At 54.4% G+C, this 21060-nt stretch overlaps 1 protein-coding gene across 12 annotated transcripts in view; it reads left to right on the forward strand.

The window, feature by feature from the left end:
• Positions 1 to 14651, forward strand: part of TNK2 (tyrosine kinase non receptor 2) — a 42209-nt gene extending 27558 nt beyond the window's left edge. For 8 of the 12 annotated variants that reach the window (XM_064494229.1, XM_064494226.1, XM_064494232.1 and 5 more), the window contains 11 exons: positions 468 to 745; positions 2199 to 2325; positions 2696 to 2842; positions 2928 to 3022; positions 7965 to 8159; positions 9516 to 9607; positions 10169 to 10213; positions 10943 to 12288; positions 12386 to 12481; positions 12650 to 12777; positions 13850 to 14651. In XM_064494229.1, coding sequence (XP_064350299.1) covers positions 468 to 745; positions 2199 to 2325; positions 2696 to 2842; positions 2928 to 3022; positions 7965 to 8159; positions 9516 to 9607; positions 10169 to 10213; positions 10943 to 12288; positions 12386 to 12481; positions 12650 to 12777; positions 13850 to 13856 — 2556 coding nt within the window. In that variant the 3' untranslated portion in view covers positions 13857 to 14651. Of the gene's footprint in view, positions 1 to 467; positions 746 to 2198; positions 2326 to 2695; positions 2843 to 2927; positions 3023 to 7964; positions 8160 to 9515; positions 9608 to 10168; positions 10214 to 10942; positions 12289 to 12385; positions 12482 to 12514; positions 12611 to 12649; positions 12778 to 13849 lie in introns of those variants that run through there. The other 4 variants (XM_064494231.1, XM_064494223.1, XM_031454253.1 and 1 more) reach the window with 2 other exon arrangements.
• The last annotated feature ends 6409 nt before the right edge of the window (positions 14652 to 21060 follow it).

Here is a 21060-nt window from a genome sequence, read left to right on the forward strand (position 1 = left end):
CCTGTTGTCTTGGGCCCGCAGGTCCACCACTCCTCCTGCCTGTACTGGGGTTACTCTGTCCATCCTGACAAAGGTCACAGGTCCTCCAGATCCTGCTTTGGTCCCAGCCTGATGTGGCAGAGGGGCTCACAGGCCTAACCCAGCACTGATTGTGTCTGTTGGAGCTCCGTCCATGTCCGGATTTTGCTTGTGTTCACTAGCAGAGAGTTGCACCCATGGGAGGGACTGGCCCCAGAGTTTAGTTTTTGGCATTGCTAACCTGAGACTCTTTGGGTTGCTTCTCTGGGCCTCAGTTTCCTACATTGCCTGGAGGAAGAGGCTTGGGAGGCTGTAGGACTCCTGGAGGTCCCTGGAGGACAGACCAGGAAGGAGCAAGGAGGGTGGCTCTGGCAGGCCTCCAGGGAAGGGGCTGAGGAAGGGGCAGGGCTCAGCCACACTTATTTCTCCCTCCTCCTCTGTGGCCTCAGGTGACAGAGCTGGCGCCTCTGGGATCATTGTTGGACCGGCTGCGCAAGCACCAGGGCCACTTCCTTCTGGGTACTCTGAGCCGCTATGCTGTGCAGGTGGCTGAGGGCATGGGCTACCTGGAGTCCAAGCGCTTTATTCACCGTGACCTGGCCGCCCGCAATCTGTTGTTGGCCACCCGTGACCTGGTCAAGATCGGGGACTTCGGGCTGATGCGAGCTCTGCCCCAGAATGACGACCACTACGTCATGCAGGAGCATCGCAAGGTGCCCTTTGCCTGGTGAGGGGCAGGGGCTGCTGGCTCAAGGGGCCTGGACCCCACTCTGCCCTGACGTGGTCCCTACGCACCCAGGCCTCAGAGCTTCCAGGGCCTTCTGTACTCCCATCAGCCCTCGTCTCTTCAGGGCCTGGGGTGCCCTTGTGTGGCCATCCATTCACTCATCCATCCAGAAATTCTCGATGCCCACGTGCCAGGTGCTAGAATGCACAGGGATAAGTGTTGTGGGGACCCATAGAGGCTTTCTGGAGGACCCAGTGTTAAGCTCATAAAATATCAGAATTTAGCCAGGCAGAGACTAGTTGGTAAGCATGTTCCAGGTAGAGTTGGGGGCACACAGGGCCTTACAGACTGTGACAGGATGTTCACCTGCACACTGGGGTGGTACCTGGCCCTGCCCTGGCTCCTGTGTGAGCTTATCCTGTGTTGAGACCGTCATGATCCTCTGCTATCAGAGGCACACAAAGGAGTATGATCTCCTTGCTTTAGATTGGGAGGAATCAGTCCAGTTCTACCATCCAGAAAACCGTTCTAACTCAGGATGTACAATCACCCTAATTAATTGCTGACTTTATACCTTGGGTGACCACGCATCCTGGTTCATGGCTGATGTCCTGGAGTAATTAATAGCACCCCCTTTCATACTCAGGCATCCTGGTTTGAATGGTAAACTATAAGGTCAGCTTTTCTTGTGTGGCCCCCTTAAACTGTGTAAAGTGAGCAGATTATTTTTATCCCCATTTCACAGGTGAGGAACATGGGACTTAGAGGTCTTGGGTGACTTTCCCTGGGTTACCATCCCCTTTGAGTGGCAGGGCCAGCTCTCTAGTCCCACGAGAGGCCTTTGATTCTCCCATCGAGGCTGGCTTCCTCCTCACTCTCTGTGCCTCAGTCTGTCCTGAATGAATACCTCTTTGCTAGCTTCACTGGAGTGGCATTTTTTTCCCTCACCCTAAAGGGGGCCCCAGAGGGAGTGAGGATATTTGGGTGAAGTGCGTGTGACTGTTCCCACCCATTTTGCTTCTTCCCCAGTCCCTATCCAAATTTCCCACCCACACCTTCCTGCTGAAATGACCCAAATCCTCGGATCCTGCCCAAAATCTGGAAATTGTCATCCTCCCACCACAGTTAGAAAACAGCCTGAGATCTTATCCCCGCTGCGCCACCCCTTTCGCCCCTCCTGGAGCCTCTGCTTCCCTGATGTGGGAAGGTCCCCCTCTTCCCGTCCCCCTCTTCCCACCCCAGGCTACATGTGGATAAAAGACCTGAGCGGCGATGATGTTGTCCAAGTCTGTGCACCCCGTAGTTGAGACGCCCCTGCCCTGTCCCTGTGTCCCTGGTACCTACTGTACTGGGCACATGGGGCAACAACACATGAGCATTTTAGGTCCACTGGGGCTGACGCAGGGGCGGGTGTGTTCTGAGAGGCCTCCTCTTTTACCCCTGCCTTTGCCAGGTGTGCCCCTGAGAGCCTGAAGACTCGCACATTTTCCCATGCCAGCGACACCTGGATGTTCGGGGTGACGCTATGGGAGATGTTTACCTATGGCCAGGAGCCCTGGATTGGCCTCAATGGCAGTCAGGTGAGGGGGCTGGGGCTGTGCTCCCCACAGGGCAGCTGGGGGTTGATTCGATCCCTGGCTCATAACCCAGCCCTGCTGGAGTCCCTGTTAACCATGTCCTGTGTCAGCACAACCCTTCAGATGGCTGAGCAAGGGGCACGGCCCCTGTGGTCAGGAGCGGTGGCCTGGGGCTTGCTCGCCGTCTTGCCTATGCTCTAGCCCCTTGTTTGGAGGCCCCAGACCTGGGGATGAGGGTCAGAGGCCCAGGGCAGTGGCAGAGCTCTTCTGGGGTGCAGGCATGGCAGCCTGTAGTTCCAGCTGTTCCATGGGTGGGGGGAAGGTGGGGGCTGGGTGCTCTTCTTGTTCTCACACTGCACCATTCCACCACCAGATCCTGCATAAGATTGACAAGGAGGGAGAGCGTCTGCCCCGGCCCGAGGACTGCCCCCAGGACATCTACAATGTCATGGTCCAGTGCTGGGCTCATAAGCCAGAGGACAGACCCACGTTTGTGGCCCTGCGGGACTTCCTGCTGGAGGTGAGGACTGGTCTGCTCACAGAGGCTGAGGTTTCCAAACAGGGATCAGCCCCAAGGTGGACAATGACCTCTCTCTGCCCCCCAGGCCCAGCCCACTGACATGCGGGCCCTTCAGGACTTTGAGGAACCAGACAAGCTGCACATCCAGATGAACGATGTCATCACTGTCATCGAGGGGAGGTAGGGAGCGTCGGGGCTGCACCTGCACTGCCTTGAAGGGCACAGGGTGGAGGGGCCTGGGGCTGAGAGTTCTTCTGTCCCTGTGACAACACATGGGCTCCTGCAGCAAGAGGGGAGCAGGCCTGGTCCACTCCTGAGTGCTTCACATTAGGTATGCAGGTACTGTGGCTCAGAGGGGTTTTCTCTTCCTGGCGCCTCCTCTGTCACCCTTTTCCCGCTTGGCTCCAGCCCTGACTGTGTGGGTCAGGACCAAACTACCGTTATGGCGAGGCATAGAAAGCGGGGCAGCATGGCCTCGGGGCCCAACCGGGGACTCTGGGACTCCTGGATGGTCCTCCTCTTATCCTACCCCCCCTTCCCCCTCCCAGGATAAGGACTCTGGACTCCCACCTGGGTGCCCTTCAGTAGCTCAGAGCAGCCTCTGCCCTCCCACTGTGCCCCACTGCTCCCTCCCAGAGCTCCCCTCCATCCTTTGCTGAGCCTCCCACCCTGGCTCCTTTGTCCCCAGGCTGCCCTGGCAGGGCCTCTATTCCTGACCCCTCCCTCTCCCTCACACCTGGCAACACATGTCTGCCTGCAGGCAGCATCTCATAAGTCACGTCTCCTACCTGCAGCCCCTGAGGTTCAAGCCCGCCCCTCTGTGGAGGCCCCACCTACCACTCACCCCACCCTTTTGTTATCCGATCCGCAGGGTGTCTGAGGAACTGGTTGAGGCAGGGCAGGCTACAGCTGCCTTTGCGGTAGGGGGTGAGCATGGAGGACCAGGAAGAGGAGCGAGGCAGAGGAAATTCCCTGCACTCCTGGCTCCTCTGACTCCTCTGACTTGGAGCCAGGCAGGGATGGGAGCAGGGACTGCTTCCTACAGAGCCCTTTCTACCTGGACTTCAGGTTCGGGGGTCTGGGGCCTTTGGTTGAACCTTGTGCCTCATGGGGGTTTGGTGAGAGGAGCCTCTGGGTCTGAGTCAGAGTGATGGAGTGGATCCTGGAGCCGGCTGTGGAGGAGCATGACCTGTACCTGCTGTGGCCCTGGCATCTCTTCTGCAGGCCAGGACTCCCTTAGGGTCCAGTATCTGGGAATAAAAATGACATACCAACAGGTTGAGGGGAGGTGAGGTATGGTTGGGGAGTTAGTGGTGGACAGAAGCAGAAAGCTGCTGGAAGGAGAGAAGCCTGGAGACAGGAAGGAATATAGTCTGTGGTTTGGAGCTGAGGGGAGGGACTGCAGTGTGGCAGTCTGGGGAGCGTTCTGGAAATAGGAAGACTGGGGTGAGGGCCCTTCTGGAGGTGCATGGTAGGACCTTTGGCTAGAGTCTGAGCCTACAACCATTCCCAGCTCCAGGAGCCAGAGGGCCTTGGACCTGAACCCTCTTGTGCCCTGTGGTCCCCAGGTCTTTTCTTCCTCCATCCCTTGCTCTCAGTGAGGGCCCATGTACCAGGGCCCAGTGTTCCCCAGGGGGTGACTCAGGGGCTTCATGGGTTTCTGGGGCACTTGTCTCTGGAGCTGGCGCCCTGGGTCACCACCGGAGCGAGGCGGGGAGCAGGAGGGGTCGGGGAGCCACTCCTCCTGGGAGGCCACGTGGGCAGGCCCTGCCCCGCCCTTCCGTCACCGGCTAGGGTTGGCCCAGCTGCTGCCTCCACTGCTGCCTGCCAGTGTGGGCTTGCCGGACTCCCCCCCAGGGCTACCAGCCCAACTTGGACCACAGGGCCTGCCCTTGGTCCCTGGAGCTGCTCAGAAGGTGGGAGTTGAGGGGCAGGAGGCACGACAGCCGGTGAGGCTTTGGGAGTGGGCCTGTGTGTCGGTGGTACCAGAGCTTTAACTGCCCCCTTGTTTCCTCAGTGCCCGAAGTGTGTTTGTTTGGCAGGCTCTGTCTCCATGTCTCCGGGTGGATGGGCTCTCTGTGGGTGTCCCTTTGGGTCTGGGTTTGTACGTGTGTGGGTCTTAGTCTGTTTCGCCGTCTCTCCTTAGCCCAGTGCTCAGCTGTCTCCTGTCTGTGCTTTTCTGCTAGGCTGGGATTCCTTCTTGTGGAAGCTGTCTCCGGTGTTTGTTTCCTAGTCCAGAGTCTGGCAGTGCCCTTGCCCCTGGCTCTGCCTGATTCGTTAGACTCCATGCTTTTTGGGGTACCAGGCAGTGAGCACAGAGAGAACACCAGATATTCTGTGAGCCAACTTGTGAGGCTCTGACTGGACTATGAGGGACAGAGGATGACCACTCTTTTCCAGAGGGTCTTACTGGGAGGCTGGGATGGCTGGCAGTACTTCGATGTTCTGTTTTCACGAAGTGGGGCAGGAAGACAGAGGTTTTGAAGTCCGTGTGCAGGCCCTTGGCCTGGCCTGGTCCCTGGGGCCTCTGCTTCCTGTAGTAGGTGGGGGAGGGGGGGCAAAGGGTATGTGTTGTCCCTTAAGGCCAGGGGCTGCTGGGGACACCCGGAGAGAAGTGCGTAGGATGGTGTTTTGAGCAGAATTTAAGCCACATTTGTCAGCCGTTTTGGGACTAGGTAGGCCAGGACTGGGACAAGGGGCTGAGGTTTCCGGAGGCTGGTCCCTAGTAGAGCTGGGGCCGCCTTAGGCGGTTCTCAGCCCAGGCCCTTCCCAAGTGCTGCTTCACAGCTTGCCTGTCCCAGGATGCTGACAGGCATCCTGTTAGAGGTGCCTGTCTGTGCTGCAAGGGCTGCACCCTCTTGTTGCTATAAAGACTCTAGGCTGTTCTTGGAGGGGAAAGGGAGGTGTGTGGCCAGAGCAGGCTGGGTGAGAAGCAGCTGGACTGCTGGCACCTCCACCCCACTGAGCCTCAAGGGGGACGGTGGGCAGGGTGGCAGCATCTCCGGCGTCGTCGGAGTTGACCTTTGTTGGGAGGATGCTGCTTCTGTGCTTGGGATGTTGTTCCCGAGGTGGTCTTTCTTTCTCATGCGTAGTGTGCACTCCTGACTCCCCCTTATGCAGTAGCAAAGCCTTTCTGAGACTTGGCGTCAGGACTTCTAGCAGTGATCAAGGGAGCCCTTTCTTCCAGGCCTGGCTCTTCCCTCGGCCATACCTATAACAAAAGGAGGTGGGCTTGGCTCTGCGTTCACTCTCAGAAATGGGTCTGGGGAGGCTTCTGAGTGAGGGGCTGTGTTGGGAAAAGGAAAGGAGCGGAGGGAGTGACCTCCTGCTAGTCTGGCCTTACTCAGGGTCCACTGGGAGGGCGTGGTCACGGTGTAAACCTGGCCTTGGACGTGAGTCTGTTGCACTGTGCACTGCTTCTCCACCTTAGTTAATGAGCACCTCTGAAGAGGTGTGGAGAGCAGAGTCCAGTGTCCAGCTGTGGGCTTGGTGTCTGAGACTGTTCTGTGGAGGGGCATGCGGGACCCAGAGGGCCCATGGGTGTTGGGGGACAGCAGCAGGGGGTCCGGATGCCAGGCGTTCCCCAGCCTGCCTCTTGACCTCAGCCGGTCGGTCGGTGGCTGGAGGGTAGGGAGGAGAGGCGTTTCTCTCTTTGGATTGGCCCTGCTATTTTTGGATGGGCTTTGTCCCTTCCCGTGTGTTGTCCTCTCTTCTTCCTTCCTTGCCTGCCCTTCCCACCCGGAGGGCAGCGTGGTAATCACAGGGTTGCTGTGTCTGTGGTGGCCGGCCTGCAGCCTTGTTGGCAAGGAGGCTGGGTTCCCAGCCTTCCTCTGCCACACCTCTTGGCTCCCCAAGGATTGCTGTGCTCGTGGGGTGCAACTTTTGGTCTCTCGAAGGGGCTACTTGGGGATCGTGCTGCCCCGGTGGCCGCATCACCTCACGGAGGAGGATCTAGGTGCTCAGGCCTCACTGCCTCCTGCCAGCCTTCACCTTCCCCAACCCCTCTGCTCTGGCTGCAGTTTGGAGGAAGCCTCTCTTTACGCTCCTGGCATGGACAGGTGATGTACGGGTTGGGGGTTGGCAGTGGAGGCCTGCAGCTTGGTGCCACACGCGTCCACCACAGCAGTATGAGGCTTTCACCACCTCTGCGGTAGCCCAGATTCTGCCCCTGCCCTCAGGTGTGAGTGACCCCAGCAGCAGGTGCAGGAGCCTCATGACCTATTGGCTTTTTGGCATTTGAAGCATCTAGGAGGGCGCTCTGTTCTTTCTTGCCCACCTAGCCTGGCTCCTACCCCAACCCCAGTCCTGGGCTTAGGCTGCGTCAATAGATTTTGTGTCTATCGAGTTTAGAGCGAAGGACTGGTGGTCCCACAGTCCAGCCACACTGGGAGGCTAGGTTCCCTTTTGGACCCCTTGTTTAAGATGAAAGTAGAGCTCTCCCCGCAAGGAGGTGGATGGGGGCAAGGGTGAGGGGCCCAACGGTCCTGGCAAGGGGAGGCAGAAGGCACTGGGGACATGTAAACTGGTGCGTGATAGCGTGGGTTGCCCCAAGTGCTTCCAAACTGATGAAAGGCTGCCTGAGGAGATAGATTGTGGTTGGAGGGCTTGGCCCTAAGCCCAGTGCTAAGGCCATGGTGCTCCCTTGAGCCAATGTAGCTCAGAACTGGAACTGGGCTGAAGGGTGGAATCGGGTGGCCAGGAGAGGACTGGGGCTTAGGCGTGGCCAGAGGAGGAGGGAGGTGAGGTGGTGGTATGAGACTAACAACTGGATTTGCATCCTGTGTCTGCTGCGCTCTTTTTGGTAACTGTAGGCAAGTCATGTCACTTGTTTGAACCTGTTTCCTTATTTGTAAACTGTAGGCAGAGCTGTCTGACCCACCCTAGGGTAAGGCTGTGTACAAATGCCAGGCCCTGCACTGGGGGAGTGGCAGGTCCTGGAGAGCTGCCAGGAGGAGGTGGGCTGATGGTAGACTACTCTGATCCTGAGGCCTTAGCCCTTGTACACCCTTCTGCCAAAGTGGTCAGATACCATGGCTGAAGAGAGCATGGTATGAAGGGGCCCCCACTCCTTGGGGCTGTCCCACCACGCTCTGGTGTTCACCATGTCATCTCTGTTGGACAGGGCTGAGAATTACTGGTGGCGAGGGCAGAACACACGGACGCTGTGTGTGGGGCCCTTCCCTCGAAACGTGGTGACCTCCGTGGCTGGCCTGTCGGCCCAGGACATCAGCCAGCCCCTGCAGAATAGCTTCATCCACACGGGACATGGCGACAGCGACCCCCGCCACTGCTGGGGCTTCCCCGACAAGATCGACGAGTGAGTACAGGCAGCACCCCACCTGGAGCTCCAGGATCAGCAGCCCCCTCTCCGGGCACATGGCTCTCCAGGCTTCCGAGGTCCCCGTTACAACCGTGGGCCAAGGGTTCCTGTTTAGCAGCTTTTCCTTGTAGGCGGAACTGGGATTGGTGCTTCAAAGGATGGACCTACTTTTTCTTTCAGTGGAAAGGCCCCCAGGTTCCCACCTTAATTCCCTCTGACACTCTGGCCTTTGGAAAATGGACTTCAGAACAGCCTTTAGAAGCAGTTCAATAGGAAAGCCTCTCTTGATCCCCAGCACTTGGGTAGCAGTTTCCCTTCCTCTGCTGCTAGTATGGGAGTCCTGGAGACGGGAGCTGCTGGCTCAGGCCCAGGGCCGCGAGGCACAGAAAAAGCTCCCTGTGGGGAAACTTCAAAGGAAGTGTTAGGCAGCAGCCCCAGCACCCTAACCTGTCTGCTCGCTCTGGGCCTGAGAGGGGGGTTCAGTCTCCTCTAAGTGAAAGAATAGGTCATCTGGGGGCATCTGGGGAGGATACTCAGGAGAATTAGTCACTTCCTGGTTGCCCCGCCCCAGGGAGCCACCTGAGCTCCTCCCGCCAAGCCTAATCCGCTGGTCCCACTCATGGCTGCGCTCTCCCCTGACTTCTCTGGACACATGTCTCCAACCCAAGTGGCACAGCGCAGCAGGCCCTTCAGGCCTGCCCCTGCACACCAGAATGCTAAGCTCTGGGAGGGTGGCCCTCTCTCACCTCACAAGAGCCAGGCAGGGGCCGGAGAGCGCAGACACCCTCCAGAAGGAGGCCTGGAGCCCTCTGCCTGCTCCCAGGGCGCCATGCCATGGCCAGCCCCATTCTTCTGGCTTTCGTCAGCCTCAGTGACTTAAGTCCCAGATCCTGACAGTCGGCACAGCGCAGTGGTGGCCCAGCCGCTACCCCACCTCCAGGCCACCCTGACCGGGCCATGTGGCCCAGGTGCTGCAGGGCCTGGCAGAGAGGCTGTGTCAGCAGGTTGCTGCCGGGCGTGGGCTGGGGCACTGTGGGGGTGTAAGAGGGCCAGCTCTGCCCTTGTAGGGTGTCCTTGGAGCCCATGCAGTCCTAGAATTTTCAACCTGTGGTCAGGAATTCATTCTCTGCCCACCCCCCCACAGTACCCTCCCTTGGTCACAGCTAAATCTACAGAAGGGAGCCACTGGGAGTTGGAAGTCCTGTGCTCCAGACCCACATCTGCAAGGGGCTAGGGCGAGATGGTTCTGTTCTCTGTCTGACCCCAGGGCACAAGCCCAGCTCTCCTCTGGAGTGTCCTCACTGCCACCACCCGACACCCTTCGCCGCCTCTGACCTGCTTCTCTCCCCACAGGCTGTATCTGGGAAATCCCATGGACCCTCCTGACCTGCTGAGCGTGGAACTGAGCACCTCCAGACCCACCCAGCATCTGGGCAGGGTGAAAAGTAAGGGTTCCCGTGACCCTGGGTCCCCTAGTTTATCAGCTGTCTCCTCAGGCCACCCTGAGCCGCCTGTTCCTGCTCTGGGATGGTTGGGTCAGGGCAGCAGGGGGACAGCTGTGTCCCTGGCTCCAGCTGGGCGTGGGGTGGACGGTGAGAGGCAGCTGTATCCGCCGAGGTGGGTATCCTCGGTCGGTCCTGAGCTGGCCTGCCCGCTTCCCCCCTCCCTCCTACTCCCCACCGTGCTCAGATCCTGGCTCTCCTCACTCCCCCTAATCCTGCTCTCCTCTCCTGAGCCAAAACCACCCCATGGGCTCCATCTTGGCCAGGAGCCTCATCCATCTCCCAGATCCTGGGCCTGTCGCTCCGGAACATGGTTTTCCCATCCTGCCGCCCCACTGCTTCCCATTGCTGCTGGGTTTGTCCGTTCACTTGCGCCTATTCACGGCTCTCTCTCTCTCCTCCCCACCCCCATGCTCTGCCCTCTTGTCTGGCTCTGTCTCGCCTCCCTTGTCCTCTGTTGCTCCTGCTCTGCCCCCTCTACTCTCTGCATGGCCTTTCTTGCAGGGGAGCCTCCACCTCGCCCTCCGCAGCCTGTCATCTTCACTCAGAGTAAGTGGGGCTGCTCTCGGTGCCTTGGCCCCTGCCCCCGCCCCCTCTCTTCTCTCATTCCTCTTCTGGAAGGTACAGAGCCCTGGCTGGCTGGCCGGGTGGGAGGGGAAGCGGGTGTGTGCTGTGAGCTTTTGCTGCTGACCTGGCCCAGCATGCCTGCCTCTCCCCCCACCCCCAAAAGCCTGGGCTTCTGGGACAAGCGTATGATCCTGGCGCCCACCTCTGCCTCTCCCTGCCATTGCCTGGCCCTGCCTCACTCCCTTTGGGGCCTGTGGAGGCTGTGTCTGGGCTCTCATGCCAGCTGATCAGGAGCTCTATCCTCTAAGGATAGTGCCTCTTGCCCTTGACGGTGGGAGCTTGCCCAGAACCACCTCGCCTGCACTAATGGTGTGCCGTAACTGGGTAGTGATTACTAACCAGGGCCCAGGAGCAGGGGTACTTGGGGCCTTGTGTTGATGGAGGGGGTGTCAGAGGCAGACAGGTGTGGGGTGTTGCTTGCTCTAGCTGAGATGGCGGCAGGGACTCACCACCCCCAGAAAGGCTGACTGCATCTGGACCAGGTTCTGCCCTCTGTGGTTTGAATAGGGTCTGTGCGCACTGAGAATTTTGACAGCTGAGGGCTGACTTCTGGGGGAACTAGGAGTGAGCAGTAGGTGGGGGATGCTTGGCTATCTTGCCCACACCCCCACCTTTCCCATCCCCCTGCCTGACTCTGCCTCCCTGTCGCAGAACCAACCTATGACCCTGTGAGTGAGGACCAAGACCCCCTGTCCAGCGACTTAAAGAGGCTGGGCCTGCGGAAGCCAGGACTGCCCCGAGGCCTGTGGCTAGCGAAGCCCTCGGCCCGGGTGCCAGGCACCAAGGCAGGCCACGGTGGCGGTGAAGTCACACTCATCGACTTTGGTGAGGAGCCCGTGGTCCCAGCCCCTCAGCCTTGTGCGCCCTCACTGGCACAGCTGGCCATGGATGCCTGCTCCTTGCTGGACAAGACCCCGCCGCAGAGTCCCACGCGGGCACTGCCCCGGCCCCTGCATCCCACGCCTGTGGTGGACTGGGATGCACGCCCGCTGCCCCCGCCTCCTGCCTATGATGATGTGGCCCAAGATGAGGATGACTTTGAGGTCTGCTCCATCAACAGCACCCTGGTGGGTGCAGGGGTCTCTGCTGGGCTCAGCCAGGGCGAGACCAATTATGCCTTTGTGCCTGAGCCGGCGCGGCTCCTCCCTCCGCTGGAGGACAACCTGTTCCTCCCACCTCAGGGTGGGGGCAAGCCGCCCAACTCAGCCGAGACCACAGAGATCTTCCAGGCGCTGCAGCAGGAGTGCATGCGGCAGCTGCAGGTCCCGGCCGGCTCTCTGGTCCCCTCGCCCAGCCCTGGGGGTGACGACAAGCCCCAGGTTCCACCCCGGGTGCCCATCCCCCCAAGGCCCACACGCCCACGTGGTGAGCTGTCTCCAGCCCCTTCGGGAGAGGAGGAAGCAGGGCGCTGGCCTGGGCCTGCCTCCCCTCCCCGGGTGCCTCCCCGGGAGCCCCTGTCCCCTCAAGGCTCGAGGACCCCCAGCCCCCTCGTGCCACCCGGCAGCTCCCCACTGCCACCTCGGCTGTCCAGCTCACCTGGGAAGACCATGCCCACCACCCAAAGCTTCGCCTCAGACCCCAAGTATGCCACACCCCAGGTGATCCAGGCACCTGGCTCCCGGGCTGGCCCCTGCATCTTACCCATCGTCCGAGATGGCAAAAAGATCAGCAGCACCCACTACTACCTGCTGCCTGAGCGCCCGCCCTACCTGGAGCGCTACCAGCGCTTCCTGCGTGAGGCCCAGAGCCCTGAAGAGCCGGCCCCTGTGCCTGTGCCCCTGCTGCTACCCCCACCCAGCACCCCGGCCCCTGCTGCCCCCACTGCCACCGTTCGACCAATGCCCCAGGCTGCCCCAGACCCCAAGGCCAACTTCTCCACCAACAACAGCAACCCAGGGGCCCGGCCACCAACCCTGAGGGCCACTGCTCGGCTGCTGCAGAGGGGCTGCCCTGGGGACGGGACAGAGGCTGGACGGCCAGCAGACAAGATCCAGATGGTGAGTAGCAGGCCTGGCTCAGGGCAAGGAGGGGCAGGGGCCCAGGGAACCCAGAGGAAGGGGCCTGTGGTGCTGACGGGTGGGTGGGTGTGCCCAGCTGCAGGCCATGGTGCATGGGGTGACCACAGAGGAGTGCCAGGCGGCCCTGCAGAGCCACGGCTGGAGCGTGCAGAGGGCTGCCCAGTATCTGAAGGTACCGCCACCTCCTGCCCACTCTGGCTTTCAGGGACCCTGAAGACTGGTTCTGCGGCTCTCTTCCCACCCACCCCTTCCCTGCCCCCACCCCAGCTTTCCTCTGCCCTACCCTGATCCGTACCCCTCGGCCCCAGTGTGTCCCATGGCACCGCCCTCTGCCCTTTAGGTGGAGCAGCTCTTTGGGTTAGGTCTGCGGCCACGAGGCGAGTGCCACAAAGTTCTGGAGATGTTCGACTGGAACCTGGAGCAGGCTGGCTGCCACCTTCTGGGCTCCTGCGGCCCCGCCCACCACAAGTGAGCGAGCCCCACACCTGCCACCTCCTGTCCCTGAGGGTGTTCCAGAGCACACCACTCTGGGAAAAGCCAACCCCTCGCGGGCCACACACAGCCAGAGACACAGGGCTCCCCAGCTGGGAGGAGAGAAGGGGGCCCCAATCCTGGGGTGCAGACATTTCTCGGTGAATACAGTTTCACCTTGCACATCTATCTAGACTTCAGAGCCACTTTGTTCAAATGAACTGAGTAAAAGGAATTGGTGCCTCTCTGGGCGCTGGGGGCTGGCTTCCTGAGCGGGCCCCAGCGAGCAGCAGTGTAGGTTCCAGTGATTTAAACAACTGCTTCTCACCTCTTCATTTCCTGTTTCAGTTCAGAGTAACACTTAGAAGTTCTAATGCCTTTTCAAAGGAATGTCTAACCAAAAAAAAATTCATTACTTTCCTGTAAAAAATTTATGTAATTTATGTGTGTGTATATATATATATGTGTGTGTGTGTGTGTGTATAAAACAAAATACACAGACATGTAAATAATGTACACAATACAGAATATAAACTCATACAAGTGAAAGTTTTACCACGTCAAAAAGTGGTGCAGTCCTCTCCTGGTAGGTGCTGGCAGCTGACAGCCTGAGTTAGAGCCCAGCCTTCTCATGCATGGTGTCAGCTTATCTCCTTTCCTGATCTCTCAGGGTCCTCATCTGTGAGATGTGTGTAAATGACAGTGTCTACCTCACAGAGGTGGGTAGAAGAATTAACAAGGGATGCAGCTGTCACACCACGCAGCCAGTGTCTGGCCCATGGGATGCCATGTTAGCTGGTATTTTGCGGTAACCACATTATCTCGTGGTTATTCTTACTAATTTGTATCAGTTAATCTAATATACAATACTGCTGTTCTCTTATATTTAGTTTATTAAAGATGGCATCCCAGGTTGATAAGTTCCAAAATCATTGCCTAGAACCACTAGTTTCCAGCTGACTCAGCAGGCACCGAGGCCCTCTCGCCCCCGCCCACACTAGACATTCCCTACTCTGTTGCACCGACCCCTGTTGATGGAGGGGCTTTCTGGTTGTTTCCCATCCTTTAGGCGCTGAGATGTCTGGAGAGCCAGAGGGTCTGCCCTGAAAGAACCACTTGAGCCTGTCCAGCTGACAAGGGCAGGGAGACGCCCTGCCCAGGCCTGGAGGGCCTGCTGCGCCCGCTGTTCCCAGTGGCAGAGTGAGGCTTAGGCAGCAGGAGGCTGGGAGCACCGCCTCGCCTGTCCCTCCCTCACCCCGTGCTGTCCCTGCAACTTCGGAGCTCTCATCCCTCAGCCGAGGTGCAGGAAGGAGCCTCTTGAAGGAGGCCTGGGGGTGGCCTCAGCAGGCCCCGCAGCTGACCTGCTTCTGGCTCCAGTCCCTGGTAGGGCCTGTGGCTGGAGTGTGTACCCAGGCCCTGTCGGTGGGGAAGTGAGGCTTGACCCAGGCGAGGAGGGTGTGTTGGCCACACAGAAAGGTGCACCAGCACCATGGGGGCTGGGCCCTTTATTAGGGAGCCCCTGGCAGGCAGTTGGGGTGTCAGAAAGGATGTGACTTACAGCCTCACCATGGACATGTTGTAGGACTTGGCCGGTCTTAGGATCTTGTGCCTGGAAATAGCCTGATGTGGCTTGTGTAGCAGAGCAAGGGTGCCAGATCGTTCTCTGGCAGGGACCAGGGCCCAAGGCCCCAGGGTTGGAAGGAGACCAAGGGGGCAGCTGCCCTGGAGGGACACCAGTGCGTCCTCTTTGACCCAGCTCTTCCCCTGTGCTGTTCCATGTCTTCCCACCAGCCTCTGTCGCCAAAGTTGCTGCCCCAGCTATGAATATTTGCTTCTTCCAGAGAAATAAAGTTAGTTTCTATTTTATGTTACTTACTTGTGTCTGCCTGTTTCTTTGCCTGTTGGTCAGACGCCTGAGGTCTGGGCTCCCCAAGCCACTGCCATCTGTCCCAGGCAGCAGGCCCTGTAGCACCACCTGTGGGCAGAGGGAGGAAGTGCAGGCCTGGCTGACCCTAAGGGGTCTCTCCCCTACAGAGGCTGGCAGAGGGCAGAGCACCCATCTGATGAAGTCACTGACTCACAGTCCCCAGCTTTTGCTCCAGAGTTCCATGAGGCAGGATATACTGCAGGACAGAGTACAGTAACTCAGTTAGCTGGAGCTAAGCCAGATACTTTGATAATACAGACGGCCTCAATATGTATAAGTATTTTAATTTTCCTTTTCTGAATATCTAATAATTTACATGGCTCAAAATTCAAAATGTACTAAAGAGTATACAGTGAAATTTCCCACCCCAGCTGCCACCTCCCCTCTCCAGAGGCTGCCTTTATTATCATCAGTTTCTGGTGTGTTTCTTATTTTTACCCTTTACAGTATTTTGAAGAGTTCCATAGCTGTACTGAAAGGGCATCCCCACTCTTGTTTAGGGTTGCATGGATATCGGTGTTCCATAATCTCTTTAACCAGGCCCCTTTTGATGGACGGATATTTGGTGGTTTCCAGTCCTTTGCAATTACAGCTGTTGCAGCCATAAATGGTGAACGTGGGTTATTCTTCACTTGCAAGGCAATCTGAAGGATGAGTCCCCAGAAGTGGTGCTCCTGAGTCAGAGTGTGTGTGCAGTCGTGAGGGATCCTGCCGGCTTTCTCTCCATACAGGAGGCTGTTCCCCATGTCAGATGCTAGTGTGAGAGGTTTCCATGTGGTACCGCAGCTGTCTGGTTTCTCAGTCTGACATGTGAAACATGGTGTCTATAGTTTTAATTTGCATGTCTCTAATGAATGAATAAACATTAAAAAAATAAGTTGGGTCATATATATTTCCTTTTCTATGAGCTACCTGTTAGTAGCCTTGAGCCATTAAAAAAGTTAGATTATTAGTCTGTTTCTTACTGGTTTTTAGGAATTTACTGGATCAAGAAATATAGCCCTTTGAACTTTACCATTATTATCATCTGAACTTTAGGAAAAGAGGTAAATCATAAGAAAGTAAGCTGATGGCTTGAATTTACAAAAGACAAAGGCCACTCAGGTTGGGTCTGGGGCACTGTCCTTAGTGTCTGGGGCTCTAGGCTGGCTTGCGTGGTGGGCCTTCAAGCCTGGGAGGTTGATATCCTTCAGATCCAAACATGTTCTGTGTACCCTGTTCCCTAAGGCAAGAATTGAATTATATTTAGCTGCAATTAAAAAAAATCAGTCAAATATAATATCATAAAAGGGGAAAAGTTAGTATTAAGTTAACTTTGGGCATTGCTGCTAGACCTGGATTTCATTTTCAGCTGTTGGATCTTAGAAAAGTTTCTTAACCTTTCTGAGCCTGTAGACTGGGGGAAATTAAATCCTCCTTTATAGAATGGTGAGGATTAAATGAGGTCATATAGGTAGAACATTTTGCTAAGTTCATGGGCCATGATAAGTACCCAATAACCTGAGTCACAATGCATTTTGTTTCTTCATGTTCCTGCCTATCTTTGCCAATCAGTAGCTTGTATTATACACTGAACAACTCTGTATACAATTGTCTTCTTTTCCCATTCCTCCCCTTTTTGGAAACAATTTGTTCTTTTGCTACAAAGTCATTCCTATTTTTTTAGATCGTGGGCATTTTTGACTCTATTAAAAAATGTCATTTTGGGGTAAAAGATGGCAGAGCTAATACATTTCAGAAGTATTTCCTGTAAGAGGGATACCAAATCATCTGAGGCTTCCTCAAAGGGTCAGAAGACCCTGTGCTTTTCTTGCCAGACACACAGTTCCCTAAACTCTAGGGTTTCCTGCTGTTTTTTTTTCCCTCCACTTCTCATCAACCTGCCAGCTTTTGCCAGCATCTCTTGGGTTTATTGAAAAGATCTTAAGGGACGATACTGAAAAAGCTGGCGCAGGTTTGCCGACATGAAGAACTGATAAATCAATGAGGATTCATTGGACACCTTCTCTGTGTCAACCCTGAAGAGGGAATACAAGTTGAATGGATACAGTCTGTGTCCCAGGGGACTGTGACATTGCAGCAAGACGATTAGTGCTCTCAGATCACTATGTGCCAGGTGACTTGGCATGGGAAGAGGGGGCTCCGCAGAGGAGGTGACATTATGCTGACTTGATGGGGAAGAATAGGCATGTGCCAGGAAGGTGAAGGGGCATGAAAGCATTGCAGGTGTGGGGAATGGCATGCGCAAAGCATGGAGATGCGAACTGGCCTGGCCTCAGTACTGAAGTTGGCAAGTCTAGCATCCAACCTTTTGTTAAGTTTCTGAGGTGGGCTGGAAATGGCTTTCGTATGGCCCTGGTGAGTGAGGCAGGCCTGGATCATGAAGCTACTGGTGTGAAATGCTGAGTTCTGTGACTTCGTAGACAAAGGAAGATGGCAGAAGAGAAGAAGAGGAATAAAGTCAGATCTGTGTTTCTAAGAGAAATGGCTCTGCTTAAGAGGCTCACCGCTCTACTGCAGCCACGAGTAGAGGAAAAGTCTAGCGTGTGGGCCACACTGCACACAAAGAAGATAAAGGTGTTCTTAATTTGAAGTGCATTGATTTTTAGAGAAATTTGAACTTGGAGAATGGAGGAGGGACCACCAATTCCTGGAATCCTTGGCTAGAGTAGGGGTTCCTGAAGGCCAGTCCATGTCCAGGTTCAAATTTTCACCAGCCTGCAGTGAAATGATAAGAATAAGAACCACACCTTTTTTTTTTTTTTTAAAGAAAATAAATAGAAACAGACTCACAGACATAGAAAACAAACTTATGGTTACCAGGGTGGGAAGGGGGTGGAAAGGGATAAATTTGGAGTTCGAGATTTGCAGATACTAACTAACATATGTAAAATAGATAAATAACAAGTTTATACTGTATAGCACAGGGAACCATATTCAATATCTTGTAATTTATGGTGAAAAAGAATATGAAAATGAATATATTTATGTTCCTATATGACTGAAGTATTGTGCTGTACACCAGAAATTGACACAATATTGTAAACTGATTATTATGCTTCAATAAAAATTTAAAAAAAAGAATAAGAACCACATAACTGAATTTTTCTTAAAATGAAATGTACTCAATTTCAAGGATGGTCTTTATTCTGAGATTTTTGTCTTCCTACACTTTTGGTATAGAAATGGCTATTCTTGTGCGGTGAAGGGAGTGGTAGGTGGTAAATTTGTCCCTGTGCCCTTATGCAGCAATGCTGTGTCTGCACAGTCATCACATCCTCTCAAGCAATTATTAATTTAAATCATGTTCCCTGAAATCTATCTTCAGAACGCCTGGGCAAGAGTGCTTTTGTGTCAGGCAGCACCACCTATTGGTGATGTGTGACATTGCAGTCTCTTGGATAAATGTCAGATAGAAGGGAGGGCTAAGATTGTGTCAAGTCATTGCCCAATAAATCAATTAAGTCCAAAAGAGGCTGGCCCAGGCCCAAGGGTGCTTAAAGAGACTCATTCCAAGGAAGCTGGGAAGGGAAGGAACAGGTTTGCCAATCATCTGGAGCCAAACGGGCTACCTAGGATTTGATGCTTGGAAGAGGGACTGAGTGCGGGGCTTTGAAGGAGGCAACCCCTAACTTAGGAAAGAAGCCCTGGGCTACCTGGGAGAATGCTGTGGGCTAAGGGGAAAGTACTGGGAGAACACTGGTGCCCTTTGGTAAGCCCCCACGACTACTGTATTTTTAAATGCTGTTTTTATGATTCTCATATGAGCTTATTGTTGAAATGAAACATTCGGAAAAGCACAATGAGAGAATTAAAATTACCCAGAAAGTCACTTGAAATTTTGATATATTTTCTGTCAGTTTTTTTCCCTCTGCACATACATGTTGTATGTGTTGTGGTTTTATAAAATAAGGTCAAGTGGCTGGTACTGCTATGTACCTGCCTTTGTCACTTAACATTTGATACTACAAGCAGTTTTCTATATTTTAAAATTCATCTTCTCAAATGATATTTAAACACTTCATATTTTTCATTCTTTAGAAATGAAATATAGAAAGTCTCTATGAACACATTATTTTGTTAACATTTTTGCTTTGTAACAATTTTAACAGGCATTGCTAAATGGCTTTTCAGAAAGATTGGTCTCCCTTATTAATAGAAAACCTGTACGTTTTTAAAGAGAGGACTTCTATTTTGGAGCTATGTTTAAAAATATTTCTGAATGAAGTGATCTGTTGAGAACAGTCCAGATGGTTGGAGGAAATGGGCCATGAGTTGGTAATTGTTGAAGCTGGTGATAGAATACGAGGGCTCACTCTACTTGAGGGTGAATGGACCTTTCCACGATCAAAAGTCAAATTAAAATACACTGTCTCCAGGTGGGGACGTTCTCAAGGATCCAGTTGCCTCCTCTGAAGCTGTCCTTTTGGAAGTTTCTCACTTCATTCCTCCTGCCACCACCAGGATGGCCCCTAGGATGCACGGCTTCCCTCATTACACAAGGCAGACGGAATCCCCTTCTCTCACTGGCCTTTGTGAGGTAGAGACAAGGTGGAACTTTTAAAAAGTGGACAAATTCTGAGGGAAATCTCTCCAGCCCTGTTATCACCAGCCTTATCATAGGCTGCATCCTGTGTGTTCCCCCTTCATTCTAAGGGTCTCCTTATCCTTATCCTTCCAACTTAAAGGGTGGCATGAAGTCCAGCAGTGTCAACATCACCTGGGAACCCGTTAGAAATGCAGAACCTGGGCCCTACCTGGACCTACTGAACTGGAATCTCTGTCCAACCAGGATTCCTGGGTGATCCTCAGACATGATCAAGCATGTTTACACTTGGCAGCTCCAAGTGTAATCCTAAAGAGCTGGCGGGCCATGGGTGGCCCTGCCTGGCTCCTGGAAGCCCTGCTCCTCTCCCTGCAGGGCTGTGCTCCCTGCCCTGCCCTCCCCAGGGAACTGTCATCCCTTCTAATGAACCCCCTGTTTTGAATAAACAATTCATTAAAATATATATATAAGGAATTTAATCACAACAGCTTTTATGATAGTGAACAATTGGGAACCATCAAAATGTCCTATAATAGGGGGTTGGTTAAATATAATTTTTTTTCATCCACAGACTGGGCTACAACACAGCAAATCGAACTATCCTTAAAAGAATATTCAATTAATATATTAAAAGTAATTGTTTCTTAGTGATAGGAGTGTAGCTTTATTTTAAACTACTGTATTTTGTTTTATTGCAAAATGGCTTCCTATTATAGTTTCTTTTCTAATTTTTTAAAATTTTGGTAAAATACACATACAGTTTATGTATTTATTTATTAAAATAGCAGCCATCCTAATGGGTTCAAGGTGGTTTTGATTTGCATTTTCCTAATGATTAGTGATGTCGGGCATCTTTTAATGAGCTTGTTGGTCATGTCTTCCATTTTTCAGCCGGTTTGTTGGTTTTTTGTTTTCCTAACTGCCCTTGTACCTGACCCCGTGACCTGGAGCCTCCTCTCTCACCATCTGGCCTTAGGGATCCCGCATTCTGCCTGTCTCCAACCTTGCAACGTGAGCCTGGCTCTCCCTACACACATGTCAGCACCTTCTGCCCTAAAGGTTGGTCATTAACACCCGGTTCTCGGAGGAGAAGCCCCTCATATGTGGCTCTTGCGTCCCCACCAGGCTGGCTCTGCATCTGTGTGGAGGTCCTTGTGAAGGGCCGCCTTCCCCACGGCCTTCCCGGCCCCTCCAGCCCAGGCTGCCTCTTCCGCGTGCCCACGGCCGCAATCCTACCCACATGGTTCATTCACGGGGGTCCTGTCTATGTGAGCCGCCACCTGGAGCAGTTTCTAGGCTCTTAGGGGCTCACAGTGAATGAGGGGAGGTGGCCACACACACAGATCCTCTTTTTCCTTTTTTAAAAAATTTAACCTTGCGTGGGGGCAGTAATTAGGTTTATTTATTTTGGGGGGAGGTACTAGGGATTGAACCCAAGACCTTGTGCATGCTAAGCACGCACGCTGCCACATGAGCTACACCCTTAACCCCACAAATCCTTATAATACGCTGAGCCGAGAGTTGTGACAGGACAGAGAGGGATGGGGCCCTGGCAGCACAATGGAAGAAATGCAGGGACCTCAAAGGATGAGCAGTTTCCAGGCACCGAAGAGGGAGGTTAGGAGGAACAAAGATCCGGAATCACACTCTGTGGTAGGACATGGTGGTTGGACAGGAGTGCAGGGAGGCAGCGGAGAGTCCAGAGGAAACGTTGGACAGACAGGTGGCCTAGGGGATGGTTTTGTTTCTGTAATTAGGTCTTAAGTTCCATAGAGCAGACCTGTATCTTACTCATCCTCTGTGCTCC

The sequence above is a fragment of the Camelus dromedarius genome, chromosome 2 (assembly GCF_036321535.1).
Source record: "Camelus dromedarius isolate mCamDro1 chromosome 2, mCamDro1.pat, whole genome shotgun sequence".
NCBI classification, from domain to species: domain Eukaryota; kingdom Metazoa; phylum Chordata; class Mammalia; order Artiodactyla; family Camelidae; genus Camelus; species Camelus dromedarius.